The sequence below is a fragment of the Myxocyprinus asiaticus genome, chromosome 27 (genome assembly GCF_019703515.2).
Source record: "Myxocyprinus asiaticus isolate MX2 ecotype Aquarium Trade chromosome 27, UBuf_Myxa_2, whole genome shotgun sequence".
NCBI lineage: Eukaryota > Metazoa > Chordata > Actinopteri > Cypriniformes > Catostomidae > Myxocyprinus > Myxocyprinus asiaticus.
In genome coordinates, this window is record NC_059370.1 from 39,043,480 (window position 1) to 39,067,739 (window position 24,260).

The 24,260-nt window shown below is 37.7% G+C and overlaps 1 protein-coding gene across 3 annotated transcripts in view; it reads left to right on the plus strand.

Moving 5' to 3' along the window:
- LOC127417727 (fibroblast growth factor receptor-like 1) overlaps nt 1-24,260 on the plus strand; it is a 78,019-nt gene that overhangs the window by 31,932 nt on the left and 21,827 nt on the right. For all 3 annotated transcript variants that reach the window (XM_051657910.1, XM_051657912.1, XM_051657911.1), the window contains exon 3: nt 6,519-6,791. In XM_051657910.1, the coding sequence (XP_051513870.1) occupies nt 6,519-6,791 (273 nt within the window). The remainder of the gene's footprint in view (nt 1-6,518; nt 6,792-24,260) is intronic.

The following is a 24,260-nucleotide window of genomic DNA, read 5'->3' on the forward strand; positions in this document are numbered from 1 at the left end:
AAACAGGCCATTTAGATGTTGATTGCCGGCTGAACTTTCCGGTACTTACATTTTTTCATGTGTAAAATGTATGGCTCGTCCAAAATCTTCCGGACCCCTTAATTGATGGACTTTGATAAATCAATTGTAATGATAAATAGTGAGGTGATTTGTTCTTGCTTGTTAAGCTATAATATCACAGTTGTTACATGTCCGTGAATGCAAGTGAATCTCGATTGAGTCACCTTGGGAAATCTTAGCATGGATTCAAGGCCAACAACAGCTGCTTGGAGGCCATTCCATAAATCATAAGTGGTGTAGATTTACATTCCTTGTTTACATTTTCAGCCAGCCATGAACCATCCTTTAAGATTGTGTAAATCCACCATAATTACTCCTATTTTAACACAATCAAGCTCACAATACTCAAAGTATAGTGACGTTCATTTGATAAGATGTATATATATGTATTGTGTATATAAAACCTAAGCTTTGTTATTACTCCATAAATTTATTTAGATTTGTCCCTCCATGTGTAAAAATAGAGGTTAAACTCATGTACTGTAATTTAGTTACAATGGAAGTCTACCTTATGGGGCAAGTGTACCAGAGGGTTTATGATCAATAATGTGAATTATTCAGTATTTTTTTTTTTTTTAGTATTATTTGTCATTTTTATTTGATCTGTAGTTGTCTAAATTGTCCTTTTGAAGTGGAACTACTTTTCTAGGTGGACCATCTCCTGTTTATGTGTTACCAACATCATTTCTGTGAGTGGAGTTTTGCACCATTAAAAAGTGCTTAATGTATAGTTAAGCATGTCTTTTCTTGGTATCCTTGCACATCATGTTAAAGTTACCGGGTTTACCAATTATAACTAGTCATGACATGAGTTGAAGGATTGGGTTATAACTTTGCACAGATAAAGCTGATAAGTGATTCTCTCACACTAGTGTACATTTTTATGGTTATACTTTACTATATTTATGCAGAATTTTTGTTTCAAAAGCCACATATGCTGTTGACAGATTAAGTTTGAATATTACTTTCCTTTCCATGGTTCCCGAGCTGTTAGTTATGGGCATATTCAGAATATGTTTTCAGGAATTTGTAGTGGAATGCAAGTATGCTGAACAGAAGGGCTCCACAACATCCTCCTATAAGACAGAGGAAGTTAAGGCAGGGTGAGGGTTGTCTTACTCATCACTAGCACTTTCCTGAAGGTGAATACATTGGCACTTTATGATCAAACACATTCCTGCACTCAAAATCACCTCCTGTGCTCCCCAAATATGGCCAACAAAAATATTATGCATTGGACTTCTTTTTCACCAAAGGGCCCTATCTAGTTGGCTCAAGGATAGATATTGACTCTTAAGGGAAAGTTTTCTTACAGCAATCACAGTAGGGAGACACTCATTCGCAGTGCTTGATTTAAAAGACAGTATATGATGGAATGCTACTTGCATTGGCCTCTTAAATGAATCTTGGGCCAGGCATGCATGTTGGGCTACCTTAAGCCAGCAAGCCATAAAAGGGAAGAAGGGATATGGACAACTGCAGCTTGAAGAGAGATCCCCAGTGCAACAGGCAAAGAGAGGCTGTATTGCATATTGCTGCGCTCGGCTGCGACAGAAGGGAATGCATTTATGTTGAATGGAGAAAACAGATTGCCTTTTAAAGAGTTTGACCTATCGTTCCCCCCATTCAGAGAGTTCTTCGCCCACAAATTCACTCACTCACAAACACACCCAATGTTTACACAGACGTACAGTTTCTCAAAGGCTTCGCTATTTAAAGCTCAGTGTGTAATTTTTTCGGTGTTAAAATGCTTTATACTTTTCGAAAATGTTTGCTGTTAAAGGAGTATTCCGGGTTTAATAAAAGTTAAGCTCAATCAACAGCATTTGTGGCTTAATGTTAATATTCCACTAAAAATAATTTCGAATCGTCCCCCCTTTTCTTTAAATAAAGCAAAAATCGAGGTTACAATGAGGCACTTACAATAGAAGTGAATGGTGCCAATTTTTGGAGAGTTTAAAAGCAGAAGTGTGAAGTAAAATAATTTTATAAAAGTGCTTACATGAATTCTTCTGTTAAAACTTGTGTGAGCTTTAAATTTTTTAAATCTTTGTTGTTTTTTAGATAATTTTAGGGGTTTTTGGGTTTAGAGTGTTATGTTGTCATGGCAACAAAGTTGTAAAGTTGGATATAACTTTACACAGAAAAGGTTGGTAAGCAATTTTATCACACTAAAAATCATGTTTACACACATTTTTTATGTCTTGTGGCTATAATTTTGAAACAGTGAGTATTTTAACGTTTATGGACTGACCCAATTTACTTCCATTGTAAGTGTATCAATGTAACCCTGATTTTTGCAATAAAAAAATTGCTCTCAACCAATGGCATGAGTTTGTGTATGACTATCTGTTCTTCGACCAATGGTGGACGGGGGGAGTTTGTGGGGAAACCTGTTTGATAACAGGTTATTTTTGCAATTTCGATTGTTGACAAATTACACACTTCATCTTTCAAGGGATAGTTCACCCTAAAAATAAAAATTATGTTATCATTCACTCACCCTCATGTTTTGCCAAACTCATATGACTTTCTTTCTTCAGTGGAACACTGAAGATTGTGTAACAATGAAAGTGAATAGTGACTGAGGCTAACAATCCTAACCCTAGCATCTCCTTTTGTGTTCCACAGTATTTTCACTTTTGGGTGAACTATCCTTTTAAATGTGTTTTTTCTTACATTTGAACACATTTATTTTTTAGGGCACAATAAATACTGTTGCGCTGTCTTGCTAAATACTGTACACTGTCTTGCTGTTACACTGTCTATGCTTTCTTAACCCTGGCGTCCACTGTATGTAATTGTGAGTTGTTTGGCAGCTGATGCATTAATCATCAGCGTCTTTAGTCAAAAGGGAGAAGAATTGGAAGCCAAATGGAGCGTTGCTTGTGAAAGTTTAGGGCTTTTGTTTTCTCCTGTGCACCTCTGATCTGTTAAATGTGCATTGCCGTCAGCCTCTGGGCTCCTGCAAGGAGGAGAGGCCTCGGGACTGACCCATGGACAGAAGGCCGGGTGCGAGAGGGCCATAAATCTGCTCAGAGTCGGCGTACAGTCTTTTTCAAGGAAGAATGAGATTTCAATCTGTGAGAACTGCTCACCAGGAAGGATTTATTCAAGACTTGCCTCTGATGAGAAAGCCATTCGGAACGGAGAAGGAGAAGAGGACTCTTCCTGCCTGTGACTAATTTCTTTTTCACACTTTCAACCATAATCCATCAAAATGTCAGCTACCCACTTCTCTCTGTGAAACACAGTAGTGTGTTGCAGTCAATCTGGCCTGATACCTGTTGCAGCGACTCCCACTGGGCACCACGTCATTTCACAGCACAGCGTGAAACCACGCACCAGATACATTTTTCACAAGAAAACTCCTTTGGTTCGAAATCAAATGGTTTACATGGTGTTTCAAATCGTAGGCAACTTATATATATCATCATATAAAAGATGTAACCATTTCCTTCCTGATTATGTAAAGCCTCTGTTCAAAAACCGAGTGAGCTGCCTACATAGGCAGCAATTTAAGGCATCATATGCACACTCCAGAACAGGTAGCCATAATTGTACTGTTCCCAAAAGTAGGCAGTATAATTATGCTGCCTTCTAAGTAGGGCTAGGTAAAAATGTATATTTTCAATTGATTGTGACCTTCATGTGAACAATTCTTAAAATCCCATGATTTAAGCTTTACTCTATGCGCAACCCTCTACAATGTTAGCAAATCAGATTCCACACTATGTGACTAAAAATGTCTGTGATTAGTCACTGGATCATAAATGTTAAAATTTTACTCGCCAGTGATTCAGTAGTACATTGGCAAAGACGTTAAGCACTGAGATCCTTTCACTACTTGTTGAGAGTAAAAGTTTGGTTTCACATGTTCCATGTAATTTGTGTCCAAAGACGAGATCCATGCAATCCATTTGGCATTAAATAATATCTCTTTTGGTACCCTTCCAGTTCTTTACATTGAGTTGTTGAACAAAAATAGGAACACTATTTTAGCAACTTTACTCTTGTTAATGTGGGATCAACCAAAACACTTCTGCGAGATGCGCACTGAACTGCTGCTATTCTTAAAGATACAGTAGCCTACTGTTTTAGGGCTTGCTCTACATATCAATGTAAATACTTTGCTAATATGCTAAATTATGCATGTAAACAATAACTGTAACAATACATACTGTATGCAATATAATATATGCAATTCCAAGACATCATAATTATTGATGGAATACATGAAATTTGTACATTTTTAAAAAGCTAATGTAGCCAAAATGATGTATAGCTAATGATAAGGTAAAATTTGTAAAATTTATATTTTCGTTATTTACTAATTTAGAAGGTCCACTGTTAAAAGCATTAGCATAGAGAGAATTTATTTAATAAATAACCAAAATGGACATTATAACTTAAATATACCTAAATGAATTAAATCGGATTCGTATTAAGAGCTTGTGAATCGGAATTGAATTGAATCTGGAAATCTGTATCAATACCCTACCCTTCTTCTGAAATACCAAGGCAGCACTGCATGTATTCTTTGCGGAGAATGCAATCCCAAAATGCATTGTGACAACTTCAAAGAAAAAATCTATTAAATAAAGCAGATTAAGTGAGAGAAATGGTGATTAAAATATAATTATAATTCATTCAATACTGAATAGTATCGAATTAAAATGTCAAATTAAATAAAAAATAATCCAGTTAATTAAAAATATCTAAGTAAACATGTTCTATTTTAACCAATATTTGTTTGTGCTATGTATTTTCATATTTATTAGTGTATTGTTTTGATAGCATAGAAACAGTCTCCAAAATGGTTCATCAATATTACTAGTAAATAACATATTTCAATTCAGCAATCAAATCTGTCAATTATGGTTTGTAAATTGTGCTTCTTTAGCTCAAGATCACGCTAAAAAACACTGGCTGCTCCAGCTTCTCGATGAAAACTGACAGGTGTCTTTCAAAAACGTGATTGGCTCTTTTAACTGTAAAACGGGAGTTTCATTCTCACGGCTTCCATATTCAGCGTAATGATTTCTCCCATTCATAAGAATACTAGTGGCCTGTCTCATTCTATACTGTCTTAGCTGCAAACTTACAGGTTTCGGAACAGAGCCTAGTTTATCCATGTAGATTAAGTCTTTCTGCAATCCTTTGCATCAGATTCCACATCTAATTTGCTGAGATGGATTTGGAAATGATTAAGTATTGGACAGACATCTGACAATAAGATAAAAAAATTCCTTCCACTTCATGTTATTCTTTTTTTAAAGAAAAGATCTAAAACAATATCCTTCATGCAATTACTGCATGTAGGAATCTGTTTCTCCAGTTTTTCGCCACAAGATCTTCCTAAGCCTGGTTCTGTGGCAGCTAAATGGATCCAGTCTTGCATTAGTCTTACGTAAACAGACAATAGAGTGACTCACACAGCTTTGAGTGTGGACAATATTTGCAGACCCTTTTAACCTCTGAGAAGCCACCAACAGAGGTGCGCACAAACAATGCCGCCCGTTGCAGTCCAGTAGCAGAGTACTCCAGCTAGACGTGGCTGGTTGACAGGGGACTGCGGTTACAACTTCCCCACAGACATAAACAGTGACACTATCAATTTCCTGCCAGCAATCTTTTAGCGGGAGTAAGCAAGGCTATGTGCGTGGGCAGGGGGAAGCCTCGCTCTGCTCAGCCAGGCAAGAAAATCTGTTGGAAAGCAAATGCCTAGGATTAAATCATCGAGTCCTTCGTTTTGCATTGTCGGACTGGAGTCAAACAACCAGTATGCAAGAAGAAAGTAGAAGATTTTTAGAACAGAAAATTTCAAGTCTAGCATGAGAGTGGGCAATCTTATGCCACTTTCACACTAGAGGTTTTGGTTGGGACCGATTGGCAGGTTTGATTAAAGTTCAAAAAAAGCTGTCCTCCGAAATTAGGTGCGAACAAAGAAATCACACTCAAGTCCATTTGAAAAGGGCAGTTTGGGGTTTGATGTGAACGCAACGAAGTCAAATGCTATTGATTATATAGAGTAATTGCATGTTAATTGAGCCAATTTTGACTTTTGAGGTGAATGTCAAAAAGAAAATCAGTTTACCTGAAATTACCCCATATTTTGCATCAACAAACAGTATTTTAGGTTCTTGTGTTAATGACAAAAGATTCAATAAAAGGGACCATTCAGACCAAATGCATTCTTGTGCTACAAAAAGCTAGAACACAGGTATCTTGAGACATGCTTTTAAAAGTTGATGTTCTTGTTTACCTGGCACTGTGTCTAAAAACACGGCGCTTCTGCACAATATGCGCCAAAATACGTCAATCTAGCACATTTTGGACACTCGGTTTCAGATTTGGACTCTAGAAATGTATCAAGTGTGAAAAGGATATTAGTAATTTATGGCACTCTATCATGAAAAGTATTAACAGCTGGTACTAACCAGTCTATTCATCTCTAGGTCCCCCACGTGTTGCAGAGAAGGTAGCCCACCGGCAGACTGTGAGGATTGGACGCACCATGAAACTTCAGTGTCCTGTGGAGGGGGACCCACCGCCCCTCATCATGTGGACCAAAGATGGAAGAAACATCCACAGTGGTTGGATGCGCTTCAGAGTTCTCCAGCAAGCCCTGCGTATCAAAGAGGTGGAGGCAGAGGACGCTGGAACTTTCATTTGTAAAGCCACAAATGGCTTCGGCAGCATCAACATTAACTACACCCTTATCGTCATCGGTGAGTGTTTCGTGCTATTTTAACTTCTTAAAATAGCTGATTATCGAAAATTTTGCATAATGATCCTTGAAGTACTTCATCCAAAACTTTTTGGTCATTTTGGGTATTTCATACAACATTTTGAACACACTGTACTTCTCTCCCTCAAAGCATCATTTTCATTTGTATCAAATTAAATATGCCAATAGACAAATGTCTATGGCTATAAATTGCTACCTCCTTAGTTTTATCCAACCAGAAATGTCCAAATCTTGATAATTAGCATAATAGTCCTAAAAAAAGGCTTCTTCCAAATATACTGTAGCTGTTTGGTAATTTTGGGTATTTTGTACAACATATTGAACAGACTGTACTTCTGTTCCCCACTGCCTCATTTTTAAATTTAAAATGTCGTCTTTCACTCTGACAAAAGTCATATACAGCAACTTCCTCAGTTTCAGCCAATCAGAAATGGCCAAACTGTAAAAATTAGCGTAATGATCCTTAAAATACTTTATCCTCATCTCTCTGACCATTTTGGGTTTCTCAGTGGCCTTTTCTCAGTTGTGTCGTGCAGTAGATGGACCTTTGTTCTTTTGTGTGTAAAGTTTAGAGGGCTGAATGAGCACAATGGCCGCCCGCCAAATTAATCAGGGCCTTATTTGGCCATGTTCCACATGGTGATCTGTCCACTTACATGAGGAGGGGCTCTGGGCCAGTCTTGTGATCCCACCAGCCCCCTTAAACACTTTTTGAGGACACAAACCCGACTCCAAGTGCATTCATCAGAGTTGGTACACCAATGCAAAACAGCAAATCACATAACTTCAGATAGCACAATGATCACCTCTGGGTGTAGCCACCTTAAACTTAAAGGATGATCATGTAAACCAGTGGGGTAATTTGGGACTGAAAAAATGTTTATCTAATGCAATGCGAAGTCTAAATGGAGGCCCTAAATGAAGTGCCTCTTTCAGGGTGAGTTTTATATTAGCTGGACGAAGTTAATGATCCTTTTATTTGCCTCTCAGATGAGCCCTATGTAATGCTAAATTACAGGAATCGAGAACATCCTAGTAAATGGTTTGTTTTGTAGAATACAGTGGATCATTAGTGATGTTGACCCCTGCATGTGCATCTAGTAGAGCAGGGGTTCTCAACGGGGGTGTTACCACCCCCCCCAGTGGGTGTTCAAAGGATGCCAGGGGGCGCTGAGATCAAATTAGTAGAGAAGGGGCATTAGGTTACAAATTTGGGCCTTTTATCAGTCATGTTAATTAAATCTATCGTCAAGTTCCTTTTTGCATTAAAAAGTTTATCTAGACTCCATTATACAGTCGGTATGCATTTGTTCCACAAATACCACTGTTAAAACTATAAAAATATATCAATAAATACATTTAAATTTTCATAAGGTCAAATGCAAAATACACTTTTTTTATTTTATTTTTTTTAGATGAAATAGAAATGTGTAAATCCTAAAAAAAAAAAAAAAAAATAGGCTAAAATATTTTTGTTTGAGTGTAAGAAAATATTACTGATTTTGTTTGCCTTCAGAAATTCCAAGAGATGACTCAGTTGATGAAAGTAGTTCAAGCTCATTTAGTTACAAAAATTATGTGTTAACTTTTTACTTTTTATGATGTTATAGATAACCTTACTTTCTGTAACGTATAATGAGCATTTCAGTGGGACAAAATCTGCAATATTGGTCTTTTCACTTATGTCTTCTGTCTTAGCATTTTAATTTTATAGGCCCCAGATATAGCCCTACATCTGCTTAAGTTTGGTCTCACATTCATGATGCATAAGCTGACTGAATTTATTAAGAAAACTTTAAAATTATGCAATGCATTGAAGTTGCATCGAGCAAATTAAGCAAATAATAACAATTTTGAGTTTTGTGGTTTTTTTTGGTAACACAAAGTCTCCGCTTTCAAATTATGTCACATAATGAAAATGAAGTAGGGGGTGTTCATAAAAAAAAGGTTGAGAACCACTGTAGTAGAGTATTGACTACGTAAACTTGTTCTCTGCTGAAGTGTGCATATTCCAGTCCTGTTGAGTCCCCACACTGATAACTGGCAGTAGAAAATTATTTTCTTTTGCCCTGTTAAGTATTGCATTATACAAGGACAACGTATAATGTTTGTGAAAGTATGCATGCTAATTTATAATCCCCTTTGATTTAATATCTGACTCATATCAAATACGACAAAGGGAAGCTTAATCAATCAGAATCAGAATCAGAATGAGCTTTATTGCCAAGTGTGCTTACACATACAAGGAATTTGTCTTGGTGACAGAAGCTTCCAGTGCACAAACAACACAACAATACAATAACAAGACAGAGATAACAATAATAACAATAATTAAAAAAAAAAAAAAAAAAAAGTGAATATAAGTATATATAGAAATACACAATAAGACTATATATATATATATATATATATATATATATATATATATATATATATATATATATATAAAATATACACACGTGTGTACAAATACAAATCTGTTATATAAAGATTCAAGGGAATGTATGGCAGAAGAGGAAGGATATGTTAGACTAAGCTGTGTATTGCACATAATTATTGCTCAATGGGGCAGTTTTAACTGTTCGTGAGATGGATAGCCTGAGGGAAAAAACTGTTCCTGTGCCTGATGGTTCTGGTGCTCATTGCTCTGAAGCGTCGGCCAGAAGGCAACAGTTCAAAAAGGAAGTGGGTTGGGTAAGTGGGGTCCAGAGTGATTTTTCCAGCCCTTTTCCTCACTCTGGAAGTGTACATTTCTTGAAGGGAGGGCAGGGGGCAACTAATAATCCTCTCAGCAGTCCGAACTGTCCTTTGTAGTCTTCTGATGTCTGATTTCGTGGCTGAACCAAACCAGACAGTTATTGAAGTGCAGAGGACAGACTCGATGACTGCTGAGTAGAACTGTATCAGCAGCGCCTGTGGCAGGTTGAACTTCCTCAGCTGGCGAAGGAAGTACTAGGCCTTTTTCATAATGGAGTCAATGTGGGTGTCCCACTTCAGGTTCTGTGAGATGGTAGTGCCCAGGAACCTGAATGACTCCACTGCTGCCACGGTGCTGGTTAGAATAGTGAGCTGGGTCATTGTTGGGGTGTATACTGTATATACTGTAGATATACACAGATCAGCCACAACATTAAAACCATCTACCTGGCACCATCTTGAGTAAATTCTAGAGACTGTTGTGCGTGAAAATCTCAGGAGATCAGCAGTTACAGAAATACTCAAACCAGCCCATCTGGCATTTTTATTTTTCCCATTCTAATGGTTAATGTGAACATTTGCTGAAGCTCCTGACCCTCCTCACACTGCTGCTGCACGATTGGCTGATTAGATAATCGCATGGATGATTGTTGGTGCCAGACGGGCTGATTTAGTATTTCTGTAACTGCTGATCTCCTGGGATTTTCACACACAACAGTCTCTAGAATTTACTCAGAATGGTGCCAAAAACAAAAAACATCCAGTGAGCGGCAGTTCTGACAGAAATGCCTTGTTGATGAGAGAGGTCAACAGAGAATTGCCAGACTGGTTTGAACTGAAAAAGTCTACGGTAACTCAGATAACCGCTCTGTACAATTGTGGTGAGAAGTATATCATCTCGGCGTTAAGAGGGGGACCTACACAATATTAGGCAGGTGGTTTTAATGTTGTGGCTGATCGGTGTATACACACACAAATGTATATACTGAATGTATATATTATATAAACATTGGATCATCGAATCTGCACATTTTTACACCGTGTGCGAAGATAGGGATGCATTTCAAATCTTGGGTAATAATCACTTGGTTGAATTTTGGTTCACTGCAAGATGTCTAGCATAACACAAACAAATAAATGAATCAAAGTAATTAAATTACATTTAAGGAAGAAAAATAATAAAATAAACTTCCAACTAAGTACATTGTATGAAGTCTAGCCCTTCTCTCCCCACTCTAGTTCAAAAACTAGAGCATTAATTGTCAGAGGAGAATCAAAGCATGAAATTTGAGTGTAAGACAATTAGCGTGTATAAAGCCTTCATATAATTAAGCTTGAATGAGTAGTTTCTCTGCAGCTGAAGGCAATAATCAAACCCCTGAATTTTGGACGGGTGGAGGTAGGGGGGACGGTGGGCAAATGCCAAGATAACCTCAGTTGAGCAGTTGCACCCACTGTGCTGGGACACCCAAGATGTGCCAGGGCAGCTTTGATGCACCGCAACTGTCTTCGCCATGCTTTAGTCGGGGCGCTTGAACTTAGACTTGTTTCCTAATCTCTTTGCTGGCACATCCCACCTTTACATGTAATTCAAGCCTCGCCAGTTGAGACTGAGCTGCAGTTTGATGGGTGTTAAGTGTTTAAAGTGCTTAAAAAACATGTTGTTTTTTATGTTCAGCAAATAATGATATTTAAAGGAGTAAGTCAACCAAAAATGAAAATTTAGTCATCATTTACTCACCCTCACAGAAGCTTTTAAGCCTAAAAAAAGTAATGCGAAATGCAAAAGCACCATAAAAGAATCATAAAAGTAGTTAATTATTCATTTATAATTTTCCCCTCCAGTGAGCTATAAACCAGTGTGACCGGATCGAGTCAGTGAGTGGAAAATGAGGACTGGATCAGTCTGATTCATGAATGAATCATTCGGACTGGTTTTGTGAACCAAATCAGCTACTGCTTTTACAAGACATCCATTTTTGTGTTACATGGAAGAAAGTCCAAGGATTGGAGGATTGAGGACATGATGATAGCATTTTTATTTTGGGGAAACTATTCCTTTAAATATCTAAAATGTGTCTAAATATCTTTATGGATAATTGGATAATTTCCAACCACCAATTTTGAGGTTTCCTTTAATCTCTGAGCTGGTCTTTTATTTAGAATGAAACATTTTTATATTCATAGATGTTGTTTTCCTGCATGATTTTCTACAGCTTTTAAAGATGATTCCCCTGGTGGACTACTGTACATTTATGAGATGTCATAACATCCACGCTATGGTGTTTATATGGCTTTGCGTATGTTAAAATAAAGTGCAGTCATGTTTTTTTCTGTGCACTGATGAACTGTGAAAATGAGGATGAGAAGTGATCCATTTCTTCCTCAAAATGTGTTTGTGGTTTCAGTAATTTGTTCAGGACACCTAAAGTTTTGCCTTTTATTGTTCCATGTTTGCATTTGAAGAATATTGACACCTTTTTCTTATTACGGCTGCCTCTTCACCCTGCCAACTCCCTAATCGCAGACCATGTTTTATAAGGTATATATATTTTCACAGTTTTCCATTCCAACTTGAATATATTTGATTGCACCAAAGCACATCTCTGCACAGAAGCCAGAGTTCTGAATTATACGAGCTTGAGGAAAAAGAAATATTCCCTTACATTTTTCACTTTTCATGATCTTATATTTTCAAGTTAGCTTGGTTTGCTTCCAGTGGCACTCTTTTTTTTATTCCACTTGAAACTTCCATTTGGGGTCAACATCGAGGCGATTTCTGAAACCACTAATGGAATTCCTCACTTCCAGATCCAGTTCTTCTAGTTAATGTACCTTAACTATGATAAATACTCAGGCATGTGTTCACAAAGCATGTTAGATTAAGACTACAGATCTTAGATCAAACACTTCCATTAATAAAAAGCCTTGCCGCTTGTTTTAAAAACAAAACTGAATCTGTTGAGGCCATGGCTTAGTGGTTACACATTAAGCTGTGGTGCTTATGTAGACGACCCAGGTTCGAATCCAGTTTGCAACATTTCCCAATCCTGTTCCTCCCATTTTCCCATCATTCAATGTTAAAAGTGTATACTTTGAAATTCTGAGCACTCGACTTTGCGCAAGACGCAACAGCACACAGAAAAATGAAGTATACCCAAACCTAGCCTTAAGTATTAATAAATGTAGTAGTGATGCTTGCCTTAGCAAGTACCACTAATGATAATAATAATAATAATTATATATATACAGTAATGTGCAAAAGTCTTAGGCACATAAGATGTTTCACAAAAGCATTTGTCTTAAGATCTTCAGCTTTAGTGTGTCAATAGGAAATATAAAAGTTAGACTCCCAAACATTACTTTTACAAATAGAAATTATTAGAATAGAAGAACAGGGAGCCCTGCAACAGATGTCATGGCCCCCACAAAGCCCCCCACTGAACATCGGTTCAGTCTGAGATTACATAAAGAGACAAAAGCAATTGAGACAGCCTAAATAAATAGAAGAACTGTGGCAATTTTCTCCAAGAAGCTTGGAACATCCTATCTACCAACAATCAAGAAAAACTGTGTCCCGGTGTTGATATTTATTTAGCTTTTTTATGTTTACTGGACTTTGTATGACATTTAAGTGATAAATGAAAACTATTTATGTCATTATTTTTGAAGACATCCTCACTATTTAACATTTTTGTGCCTAAAACTTTTGCACAGTACTGTGTGTGTATATATATATATATGTATGTATGTATATATAAAACAGTAATTTTCTATTTTGTTTTATTTTGGGTCACAACTAGCATTGTGAGGCATTGCATTTTCCATATTTAAACATTATCTCCACACCAAACCCTTGTTTTCTAACATCAGGAGCAGTCATCAGTTAGTCGGGCTCTTTTGCGTGGTAGAACAGATTGTGGAGTCATTTTCTGTCCTGTGCGGCTCAGTGATCAAATGTCCCAGTGAGGACAGGAGACCTGTGTTGATAGGACTCATTAGTGGCTTTGCCCTTCCTCAAACCAGATGGGAAACACATTACTGTCCATCTATCATGGGCCGCTCAGGCTTTGAGATGCTCTCTCTCCTCACAGACTCCAACCATGTTCCCTGTCCTGGGCCTGCTATGTTTCTATTTCCTCCCGTAGTGCCTATACCCACTCATTCACTGCTAGCTTTGCATCCAAAGATTTATTCTTCAGTGCACTGCTACAGGATCCATATTTATTGACTTTTTGTAACATCAGAATTACGACAGAAGATGCATCACTGGAAGAGAATAATGAGAAAAGAAGTAGCTTTCAGAGAGGCCAATGGAACATAGAGTCATTATATGATGGAGAAAAAAAGACTAAAAGAAAGAACAGATTTTTGCTGCAATGAGTATTTTCTTAATCAGTATTTTTGACTTGTTTTTCAGTAAACATACCTAAACATCCTTAAAACAAGACAAAGTGTCTTGAGAAGCAAAATTGCATAAGATAAATGGATAGTTCACCCAAAAATGAAAATGCTGTCATCATTTTACTCACCTTCATGTTGTTCCAAAACTGTACCTGTATGACTTTTTCTTCTTATGTGGAACTCAAAAAGAGATGTTACGAAGAATGTTAGACTCAGTCACCATACATCTTCATACATCTTGAGTAATGTTTATTTTTCATACCTCGTTTTTTTTATATATAGTTTTAAAGAACCCATAAAATCTAAATTAGAGTTTTGTGGGTTTTAGTCCATTAACTTTAAAGCCATCTAGGTGCTTGCATACTCCTAAAAGTTGACAATATTAGCTTTTTACAGTTGTTCTGTTCTGTGAAAACTGACCAAAAAAATTGATGACTGATCTTGCACTGCATCGATTTTTGTCAAATCAAATTCACTCTAGAAAACAAGACAAAAGTACTCAAACATGATTTTTTTTGCAGTAATCATATTGGTTTCAGTACCCTTGTTCCTGGTTGTTGTGTTGTTTTTTCCTTCACCTGTATAAACTATCAAAAGAAAACAAAATGATCAAGATTGAGATTTACTGTGTGTTTGCGATGACATTGCAGACATGATTGCGGAATTGAGACATGTAGGAAGCTGCTGGGAAGTGCCTGGTGATTTATAGTGATTTGTGCAGTTTGTTCAGGCCCTAGAAGCTGCTGTTCAGCCAACATCTGGTAGTGATCGGCGAGCAGGAAAACTGGAGCTCGAGATATCTGCTGATCGCTACACAGGGTTTCCCCGTGGGCTTCAAGAGGCCCTATCACGGTCAAACTGGCAGTGGGTGTGTGAAACTCTTACGATCTTTATGAAACATTATTTGCAAAAGACTTTAAAGGAATAGTTCAAAATTCTGTCATCATTTGCTCACCCTCATGTCATTTCAAACCCTTATGACTTACTTTCTTAAAGGTAAGGTTTAGCAGAAGGTTTGAGTTGCTCTCTTCCATTCTATGAAAGTGCATGGAGACCAGTGGCCGTAAAGCTCCATAAAGGACCAAAAAGGCACCATAAAGCATAATAAATTTAGTCCATATGACTTGTGCGCTATATATTCCGAGACTTCTCAGGCCATACGTTAGCATTGTGCAAGAAACAGACTCAAATTGAAGTCGTTATTCACTGAAAATCTTGCCTTACAGCTGTGGTCCCCATTCACCTTCACTGTACAGAAAAAAACATCTTGACCATGCTGCTTTAAATATCTATTCTATAAATAAAAATACAATAAAAATCTATAAATATTTATTCCACGGAAGAAAGTCAAATGGATTTGGAACGACATGAGGGTGAGTAAATGGTGACAGAATTTGCCATTTTGGGTGAACTGTCCCTTTAAGTTCAATCACATAGCTGAATTTAGCATGGTGAATGACACAAGAAGCCAATTTCTGAGCTGTGAATTCATTGAGTAAAAAAACCATATGACAAGACCGTATCGTTCCAGCCGTAATCTGTGGTCTTCACGCACACTGTGACGCAAGTGTCAGATTCCACAGCTGTCTTGAGGCTAAATTAAAGAAAACCGATCGGATAGCAGCCTTCATAGACTTATAGTCTGAAATAATTGATTAAATACTGAATGAAATTCAAAGAGCCAGAAGGCATGTATTCGGTTTCATCAGTTTAATTGAGAAATCTGTGTCTCATCCTCAATCGCCCATCTCGAGAAATGAAGCAATGTCACAGTTCTCAAACAGCAGGTATCTCTCAGATTAGGTTTGTGTGACACATTAGTAATATCTTGCATCTCGGTTACTCTGGGATTTTTGATAACTGAACATTTTGATTTACCAGTTTGACTGAAAATTGATCTTTCTGCTTCTTATATGTTGTAAAATAATAGATGAGAATTAACCTCAGTCTTGCACAAAGAAGGATGCTATGTGTGAATTATGGGTAAGGGATTGTTAAGAGAAAAGGTACAGACTGCAAATGCATAATCCAACATTTGCAGCTGCTTTTTTCATTACTTTTTCCATGAATCAAATCTCTAAAACATTTGAATCGAAGTTGAAAAAGTATTTACAAATCAGAGAATGACAAAAAAATGTAAATTGTGATGGAATGAATAAACGACTTATTCCATAAAGCATTACAAATAATGTAATTCAATTAGTCTGGAATGTTGTGTCTTTTAATGTATGTACTTATCAGAAAACACAGCTACTCTCTTTTATGCTCTAAGGGGCCGTTCACACCATGCACCTTTTTGTTAATTAACATTATGTTTTAGGTAGTGAGCTAACGTTATCTAGCAAGTCTCTGCTAGCCTGCAAAAACTCACTACAGCCCCGCTTGCTGTCTTTCCATGGTAACAGTGACTTCTCTGATTGGTGGATCTCTTTTCAGCAGTTGAAAATGCACAGACTTGTGGCTTTTACACAAGTATACAGTATACCATGATTTAACAACTTCAGAGCTCATAGAGGGTCTGGCTTGGAAGAGTTGAAATGTTATCCCTCAAAAAAAAAAAGTTTCTGTGGAGGTTTTGATAATAATTTTTACTGCCAGCCCGAACCCTTCTGTTGTAGTCTATAGGATTGTTCACACTGCATTCTTCTGTGACATTTTAAAAATGTTTTTCTATATAAACAAAGGCTAGACGGACATCTTTGGGGGGGTTTTTTCTTGCAAATTTTCTTTGATGTCTGTTTTTTCAGTGACTCGCGCAGGGGCACAGCATTTTCAATACACTGCGTCATTTTAAAAGACCTTCAGCTTTTAAAAATGCGTCTCGAAATACCTGCATTCTGTTCCATTCAGTGCGCTGCATCGAGTGTTTTTTTAATACAAGTTCGGTCTGAATGACCCCTATCGCTTGTTTGTTATTGCATAAATATCTTGTTTTCGCTAAAATCAATTCCTCTCTGAAGGTTTTGAATATAATTTTTACTTCTATAAAAATACATCTATACGGCTGTTCACTGCAAATGTGTTTTTGCGTCCATCTGCAGTGTTGTTTTTTTTTTTCATTGTTATTTTTTACGTAAACATGAGCTAGACTGACATCGTTTTGCTTTTTTTTTTTTTTTTTAGCATCTTGCGCAGGAGTGGCACTTTTTTAAGACACTATATGAAGATAGAAAACGCAGCTCAAGACACCTGCTTACTGTTCCATTCATTGCGCTGCATCTACTTTTTTTATCGCAATAACTTGTTTGGTATGCACAGCCCATAAAGCTGTTATTTCAAGGTAGAAGAGGATGTAAAATGAACAAAGGTGTTATAGCAGAGGTATAGAAAGATGGAATGCTTCTCCACTGATGTTGTGAACTGCCCCTGCCTCATGCTCTTTCAAGTGCCTACTACACTGTTGTTAAATGGTTTGGCAGATCGTCCCCCTGGTTTTGCCCAACACTGTTCCTTTCTAGATGAAAAACAGACTTTGTTTCAATGCCAGTCATGGTTCAAACAAAAGCAAGAGGTAGAGAGGGAGGGAGAGATAGAATGAGAAATAATAGCTTATGAAAACAGAGGGGAACGCAAAATCTGGCTGACGTTCAATTTCAAAGTCGATGAATTTACAACGAAAATTGAGTTACAAGTCTGAATTTTCACAATGTGATACAAAACATCTCTTTCTTTGATCGTTGTTTATGGGACAGTGTTTATCATATCAAACATGTTTGACCTTTTAAACCTTCAAAAAGAGGAAGAGATTATCTTCTATTTACCCTCAGAAGAACCTCCAAAACACTGCTACATTCTTATCCACATTAATTGGCCTTGCGTCAACATTTCATTCAAGGCGAGTGAAGATAAATTCAATTTTGAACACGGCACTCCTCCGGAAACAGAGCTCAGGAAATGAAGATGCCATTTTAAACACACAGTTATGAAAACATGGTGCCCGTCCCGCTACAGGTGGGGGTGAGCTTGGGTTTCAAAGGCGCTGACAGAGGGAGCCACTCAAAAAGCCGGAAAAGGGAAAACACAAACAAAATTTGAAGCAGCCTGGCCGGTTGAATGCATGAGGCTTGGGATTACATTTCACATCCCCCTGTTTATGAAGGTCCTGAAAAGGGAGGCGAGGCTAACAGGGCCTTTGCAGAGCCTGCACCAGCGTTCTGCATCGCTTCCCCTTCTGTGGAAGACAGCAACCAGAAAGAGAAGAAAGAGGAGGCGCATTCCTTTCTGCAGGGCTGAGAATTTTTGAGACATGCCTTAGAGTAGGTGTGCTAGATATATGAATCTTGTAGGAAACATGAAGAAAGTTAGGAGAGAGGCTGCATCTTTCAGAACAAAAAAATAAAAGGGATCGATCCCCCAAAAATGGAAATTCTGTCATCATTTACCCAACGTTTATGTTGTTCCAAACTGATGAACATAAAAGGAGACGTTAGGCAGAATATTAGCCTCAGTCACCATTCACTTTCATTGCAACTTTCCATGCAGTGAAAGTGAATGGTGACTGAGATTGAACATTCTGCCTAACATCTCCTTTAGTGTCCCACAGAAGAAAGAAAGCCATTCTGTGTCAACTCAACTAGAGGTCCCTGTCTCAAAATTTTGTTTTTGATAATACAACCCCAATTCCAAAAAAGTTGGGACAGTCTGAAAAATTTTATGGGCTTAGAATTTAGAAAGTGGAATTTTCCCCCATTCATCCATTATGTAGGTCTTTAGCTGCACAATGGTGTGGGGTCTTCATTGCCATATGGTGTGTTTCATAATGCGCCACACATTCTCAATTGGAGACAGGTCAGGACTGCAGGCAGGCCAATCTAGCACCAACACTCTCTGATCACACAGCCATGCACTTGTAATCCGGGCAGTATGTGGTTTGAAGTTGTCCTGCTGGAAAATGCAGGGATGTCCCTGGAAAAGATGGTGCTGGATGGTAGTATTTTGCTCCACAGATGTGCGAGCTACCCATGCCATGGGCACTGACACACCCCTGGCCCATACAGACACTGGCTTTTGGACCTGACGCTAACAGCTTGGATAGTCCTTTTCTTCTTTGGCCCGTATAACACGACTGCTTTGTTTTTCAAAAACTTTTTGAAAAGTGGACTCTTCAGACCAAAAAAAAACACAGTTCCACTGTTCTGCTTTCCATCTAAGATGAGATCGAGCCCAGAGAAGTCGGCAGCGCTTCTGGACAGTGTTGATGTAGGGCTTCTGCTTTGCATAGTTAAGTCTTAACTTGCATCTGTGGATGCAGCGGTGAGTGATGTTGACTAACAAAGGTTTACTAAAGTAATTCCAAGCCCATGTTCATGATATTCATCACAGATGAATGATGTTTTTTAAGACAGTGACATCTGAGGGATCAGAGATCACACTCATTCAGAAGTGGTTTTCGGCATTGCCCTTTACGCACCGAGATTTGACCAGATTCCTTGAATCTTTTAACTATATTGTGCACTGTAGAGGGTGAAATGCCCAAAATCCTTCCAATTTGTCTTTGGGGAACATTGTTCTCAAAGTGCTGGATTATTTGCTAAAGCATCTCTTGGCAAATTGACAAGTCTTGAACATCCTTGCTCTTGAAGGACTAGGCTGTTTTTGGAGGTTCCTTATACAGTACTATGACACAATTACTTCACCTGTTTAACATCTCCTGTTTCACATCGCTTTGTTATTTCAACTCATCAAATTGCTATTAGTCTTAAATTGCCCCTGTCAACTTTTTTGGGGCGTATTGCAATCAACTGATTTGAAATTACTGTACATTAAAAAAAAAAATAAAAAAAAAAAAAAACATGAAATTCACAAGGTAAAACATTATAGAATGTTTAGTTGTAGTGCTTTCAATATAGGAAAAAGTGAATATAATTTACAAATCACTCCTTTTTGTTTTTATTAGCATTTTTCATACTGTCCCAACTTTTTTGGAATTGGGGTTGTGTATATATATATATATATATATATATATATTTTTACTGGTGAAAGAAATACATAAATGATGATTAAAGCCAAAATATGAAATGCCATAAATCAATATTTACTGAGTAAAAATTTTGTAGGAAAGGGGGCAGATTATAGTTTTTACCATGGTTTGAATGGGGTTTGGGCTTTTTGTTGTTTTTCCTGCTGTTTTCCGATTCGATGCAGCCCACAAAGACATTTAAAAGGATAGTTCATCCAAAAATGAAAATTCTATCATTTACTCACCCTTAAGTTGTTCTAAACACTTTTGACTTTTTTTTTCTAATGTGGAACACGAAAAAAGATGTTAGGCAGAGTGTTAGCTTCAGTCACCATTCACTATCACCTGCATCTTTTATTTATACAAATCAAAGTGAATTGTGACCTGACTTTTTGATTTTAGAGCAAAAATACTGTTAGAAATAACCTTAGAAAGGTGACAGCATCATTATTTTATTTTTACACAGAGACTGGTAGGTCTATTACTAAAACCAGCTCACTTTATCACCCCTTGTTGCAGTATATGCCAATGATGTAAGTCCAAAAATAAGAAAAAAACACTTTTTGTGTTGTTTTTCCAAAGTTGGAGGGCCTGCCTCCAGAAGAATTAAAGATATCTTATTATTCTTTATTATTCATATTCAGAGATATGAGGCTCTCAGTGTGGCTCCATGTGCATATTGTTCAATTTTACACATTTTCAAATGTCCAAAACCAGATGTGGATCACATGGTATGAAGCTAATCTTTTTCTTGTTCAACAAAACAAGGTCTGAAGTACAAATTATAATGAAAGATCCACCTTTCTCTGTGTACAAAATAAAATAATGATGCTGCCACCTTTCTAAGGTTATTTTTTGACCTGTGGTTTTGCTCCAAAATCTCAGGCGAACATTTTTCATTTTGACCCCCTCGATATAAAATAGATTACTCAGTAAATTTTTATTCTTGCTATTTAATATTTTGGCTTTTGTAATCATTTATGTTTATATTTCTTCTGAATTTTTGGTATTAACAAAATCTAAAGTTTCTGAAATGTGGTTGTTTTTACATGGAATAACCTGTATAGGTTTGGAACAGCATGAGGGTGAATAAATGATGACAGAATTTTCATTTTTGGGTGAATTATCCCATTTCAGAACAAATGCAAGACAAATGGCGTTTTACGACTAATGTATAGAATTATTCTGAAGCACTTTCAGACTTTTTCTTGTCATGCTGATTGGAATAAAGCCGATAAAGAAGATAGAAAACGCAGCTCAAGACACCTGCTTACTGTTCCATTCATTGCGCTGCATCTACTTTTTTTATCGCAATAACTTGTTTGATATGCACAGCCCATAAAGCTGTTATTTCAAGGTAGAAGAGGATGTAAAATGAACAAAGGTGTTATAGCGGAGGTATAGAAAGATGGAATGCTTCTCCACTGATGTTGTGAACTGCCCCTGCCTCATGCTCTTTCAAGTGCCTACTACACTGTTGTTAAATGGTTTGGCAGATCGTCCCCCTGGTTTTGCCCAACACTGTTCCTTTCTAGATGAAAAACAGACTTTGTTGCAAGACAAATGGCGTTTTACGACTAATGTATAGAATTATTCTGAAGCACTTTCAGACTTTTTCTTGTCATGCTGATTGGAATAAAGCCGCCCAGATAGTTAGAGGGCTTTTTAATTTGTAACACTTTGTAGTTCCCTCATCGCTGAAATGGCCTGGATTTGTGTAACCCCACGGGGTTATCTGGGAGCATGCGCAGGAGTTTAATTGTACTGGAGGGTTTGGGCCCCAAAACTCTTCTTTTTGCCTGGCTTCATAACATTCTCCCTAAGCCGATTACGTGTCATTTTGCTTTAATTGATTCCTCATACACTTCTCTTGCTTCTTGTGTGGTGGAGGGAAAGAAGAAAAACTGTGCGCTACATGCCTCATTGGTGCTCTGGATGCTCGTCCTTTCATGCTGTGAATGGGGTTTGGCTCTTTGTTGTTTTTCCTGGGCTGTTTTTCTGGTTCGTTGGCAGCCCGCGAAGACATTTAAAGGGATGATTCACCCAAAAATGAAAATTCTGTCATCATTTACTTACCCTCAACTTTTGACTTTTTCTTTCTTCCGTGGAACACAAAAGAAGATGTTAGGCAGAGTGTAAGCCTGGTCACCATTCATTTTCATGGCATCCTTTTTCCATACAATGAAAGTGAATGGTGACCAGGCTTACACTCTGCCTAACATCTTCTTTTGTGTTCCATGGAAAGTTGCATGGGTTTGAAAGGACATGAGGGTGAGTAAATGATGATTACATTGTCTTTTTTGGGTGAACTGTCCTTTGAAAGTTGCAGTTTTATGTGTCCAGCTACATTTTCTTTCCTTTGCACTGCGGCCAAGCAAAATGAACCTTTTTAAAATATAACTTTTATTTCCCAAAAAGTGCGTGTGTGGTGGTGGGGCATTGGGTGAACCTAGAAATTTCTGGCTGTAATGGTTACTGCTTAGCGTTACAACCAAAAAGCCTGTTTTTAGCTATTTTATAGCATCAAAAAGCACTTCCAAGGCCTCTTTGTCCCTAATGTATGGTTGCAAAACCCTCCATCATTTCTGCGCAATTGGAAATGCAAGTTCTGAATGGGGCCTCTTGAACATCGAGCCTCTGTACGTTAAGCCAATGCCTGTGCATTCTCACGGATCTCAAACCCATCTTATCTTCAACCTAAGACACTTGAAAACGCAGGACAAGAGAAGAGAGCGGCAGCAAAGGAATGGGGTTTGTGAAACCTGAAAGGGACCTGGGCATTTGTCCCTGATTAGCACCAAAATAAGGGAGGACATTTTTGCTGTGAAAAGAAAGCTTATAGCTCATTATGAGCTGGTGAGGATTAAGCTTGTTCTTCTATTGTCCCAGAAGCAGGAACCAGAGGTCTGTCACAGAGGGAGGTGCCTCACTCCTTTTGAGTCCTACGTCTGCACACCTATCAAGAGTTTCCACTCTTTTAAAGATCCATAATAGCTTTTTTTCCCTCTGTGGTTGGTAGCTAGTGTAGTGGAAGGATTCATTCTCATTAGACATAGGCTGTATTCACTTGCTCGCTGGCTTTTGTTAGTGCAGTCGCTGAATACCGGGCCTCGCCTGCATAGTAGTGCAACCTGTAAGAAATGAAACAAGTAGAGCGAGGTCAGAAAGAATAGATGGACCAATTAGTTTAGATGTGTTTAAAGAGGACATAGCCTTCACGGACGAGTCCCTTTGAAGTCTTTGCAATCTTTTGTTTTGTTTGGTCCTTTCTGCCATTAGAGTGCACTTCTTTTTCCTATCGTTTTGTTTATTGTATGCTTGCATCTTTAGAAATATCATAATGATGTTTTTGCTTTGATCGTGAAGTAGAACTCGAGGCATTTTTCTAGCATTTTGTTACTTTGCTTTTACAAGTGAATGTTACTTCTGGGCTTCTATGCATCAGGTGGGGAAATTTTAGCAGATTTCTAGTATTACTTTTTTTTTCACTGGCCATCTTATACTCAATTTTGACACCTGTCAGATATATACAGTTGAAGTCAGAAGTTTACATACACCTTAGCCAAATACATTTAAACTCAGTTTTTCACAATTTCTGACATTCAATCGTAGAAACATACCCTGTCTTAGGTCAGTTAGGATCACTACTTTATTTTTAGAATGTGAAATGTCAGAATAATAGCAGAGAGAATGATTTATTTCAGCTTTTATTTCTTTCATCACATTTTCCTTGCTGAGCAGCCTTTTGGATATACACTATATGGCCAAAAGTTTGTGAACACCCCCTTCTAATTAATGAATTTGGTTACTCCATTAAATTCAGGAAAGAAACATTTTAATGTTTCTTTATGTAATGGCTTGGGCTTTGTGTGCTTCCAATTTTGTGGCAACTATTTGGGGATAGCCCTTTTCTGTTCCAGCATGACAATGCCCCTGTGAACAAATTGAGGTCCATAAAGAAATGGTTTACTGTGTCTGGCGTGGAAGAAATTGACTGGCCTGCACAAAGCCCAGACCTGAACCCCTCTGATCACTTTTGGGGTGAACTGGAACAGCAACTGTAAGTCAGGCCCCATCCACCAACATCAGTTCCTGACCTCACTGATAGCCTTGTGTCTGAATGAGAGCAAATCCCTGCAGCCATGTTACTACATACAGTATAGTGGAAAGCCTTCCCAAAAGAGTGGAAGCTGTTATTACAGCAAAGGGAAATTGATGCCTAAGGTTTTGAAATCAAAATTATGTTCATCAAGCACATATGGTGTCCACAAACTTTTGGCCTTATAGTGTAGATACTTGTCTACATGTTTCCTCCAGCATCTTCACAAGGTCCTTTGTTGTTGTTCTGGGATTGATTTGCACTTTTCGCACCAAACTACGTTCATCTCT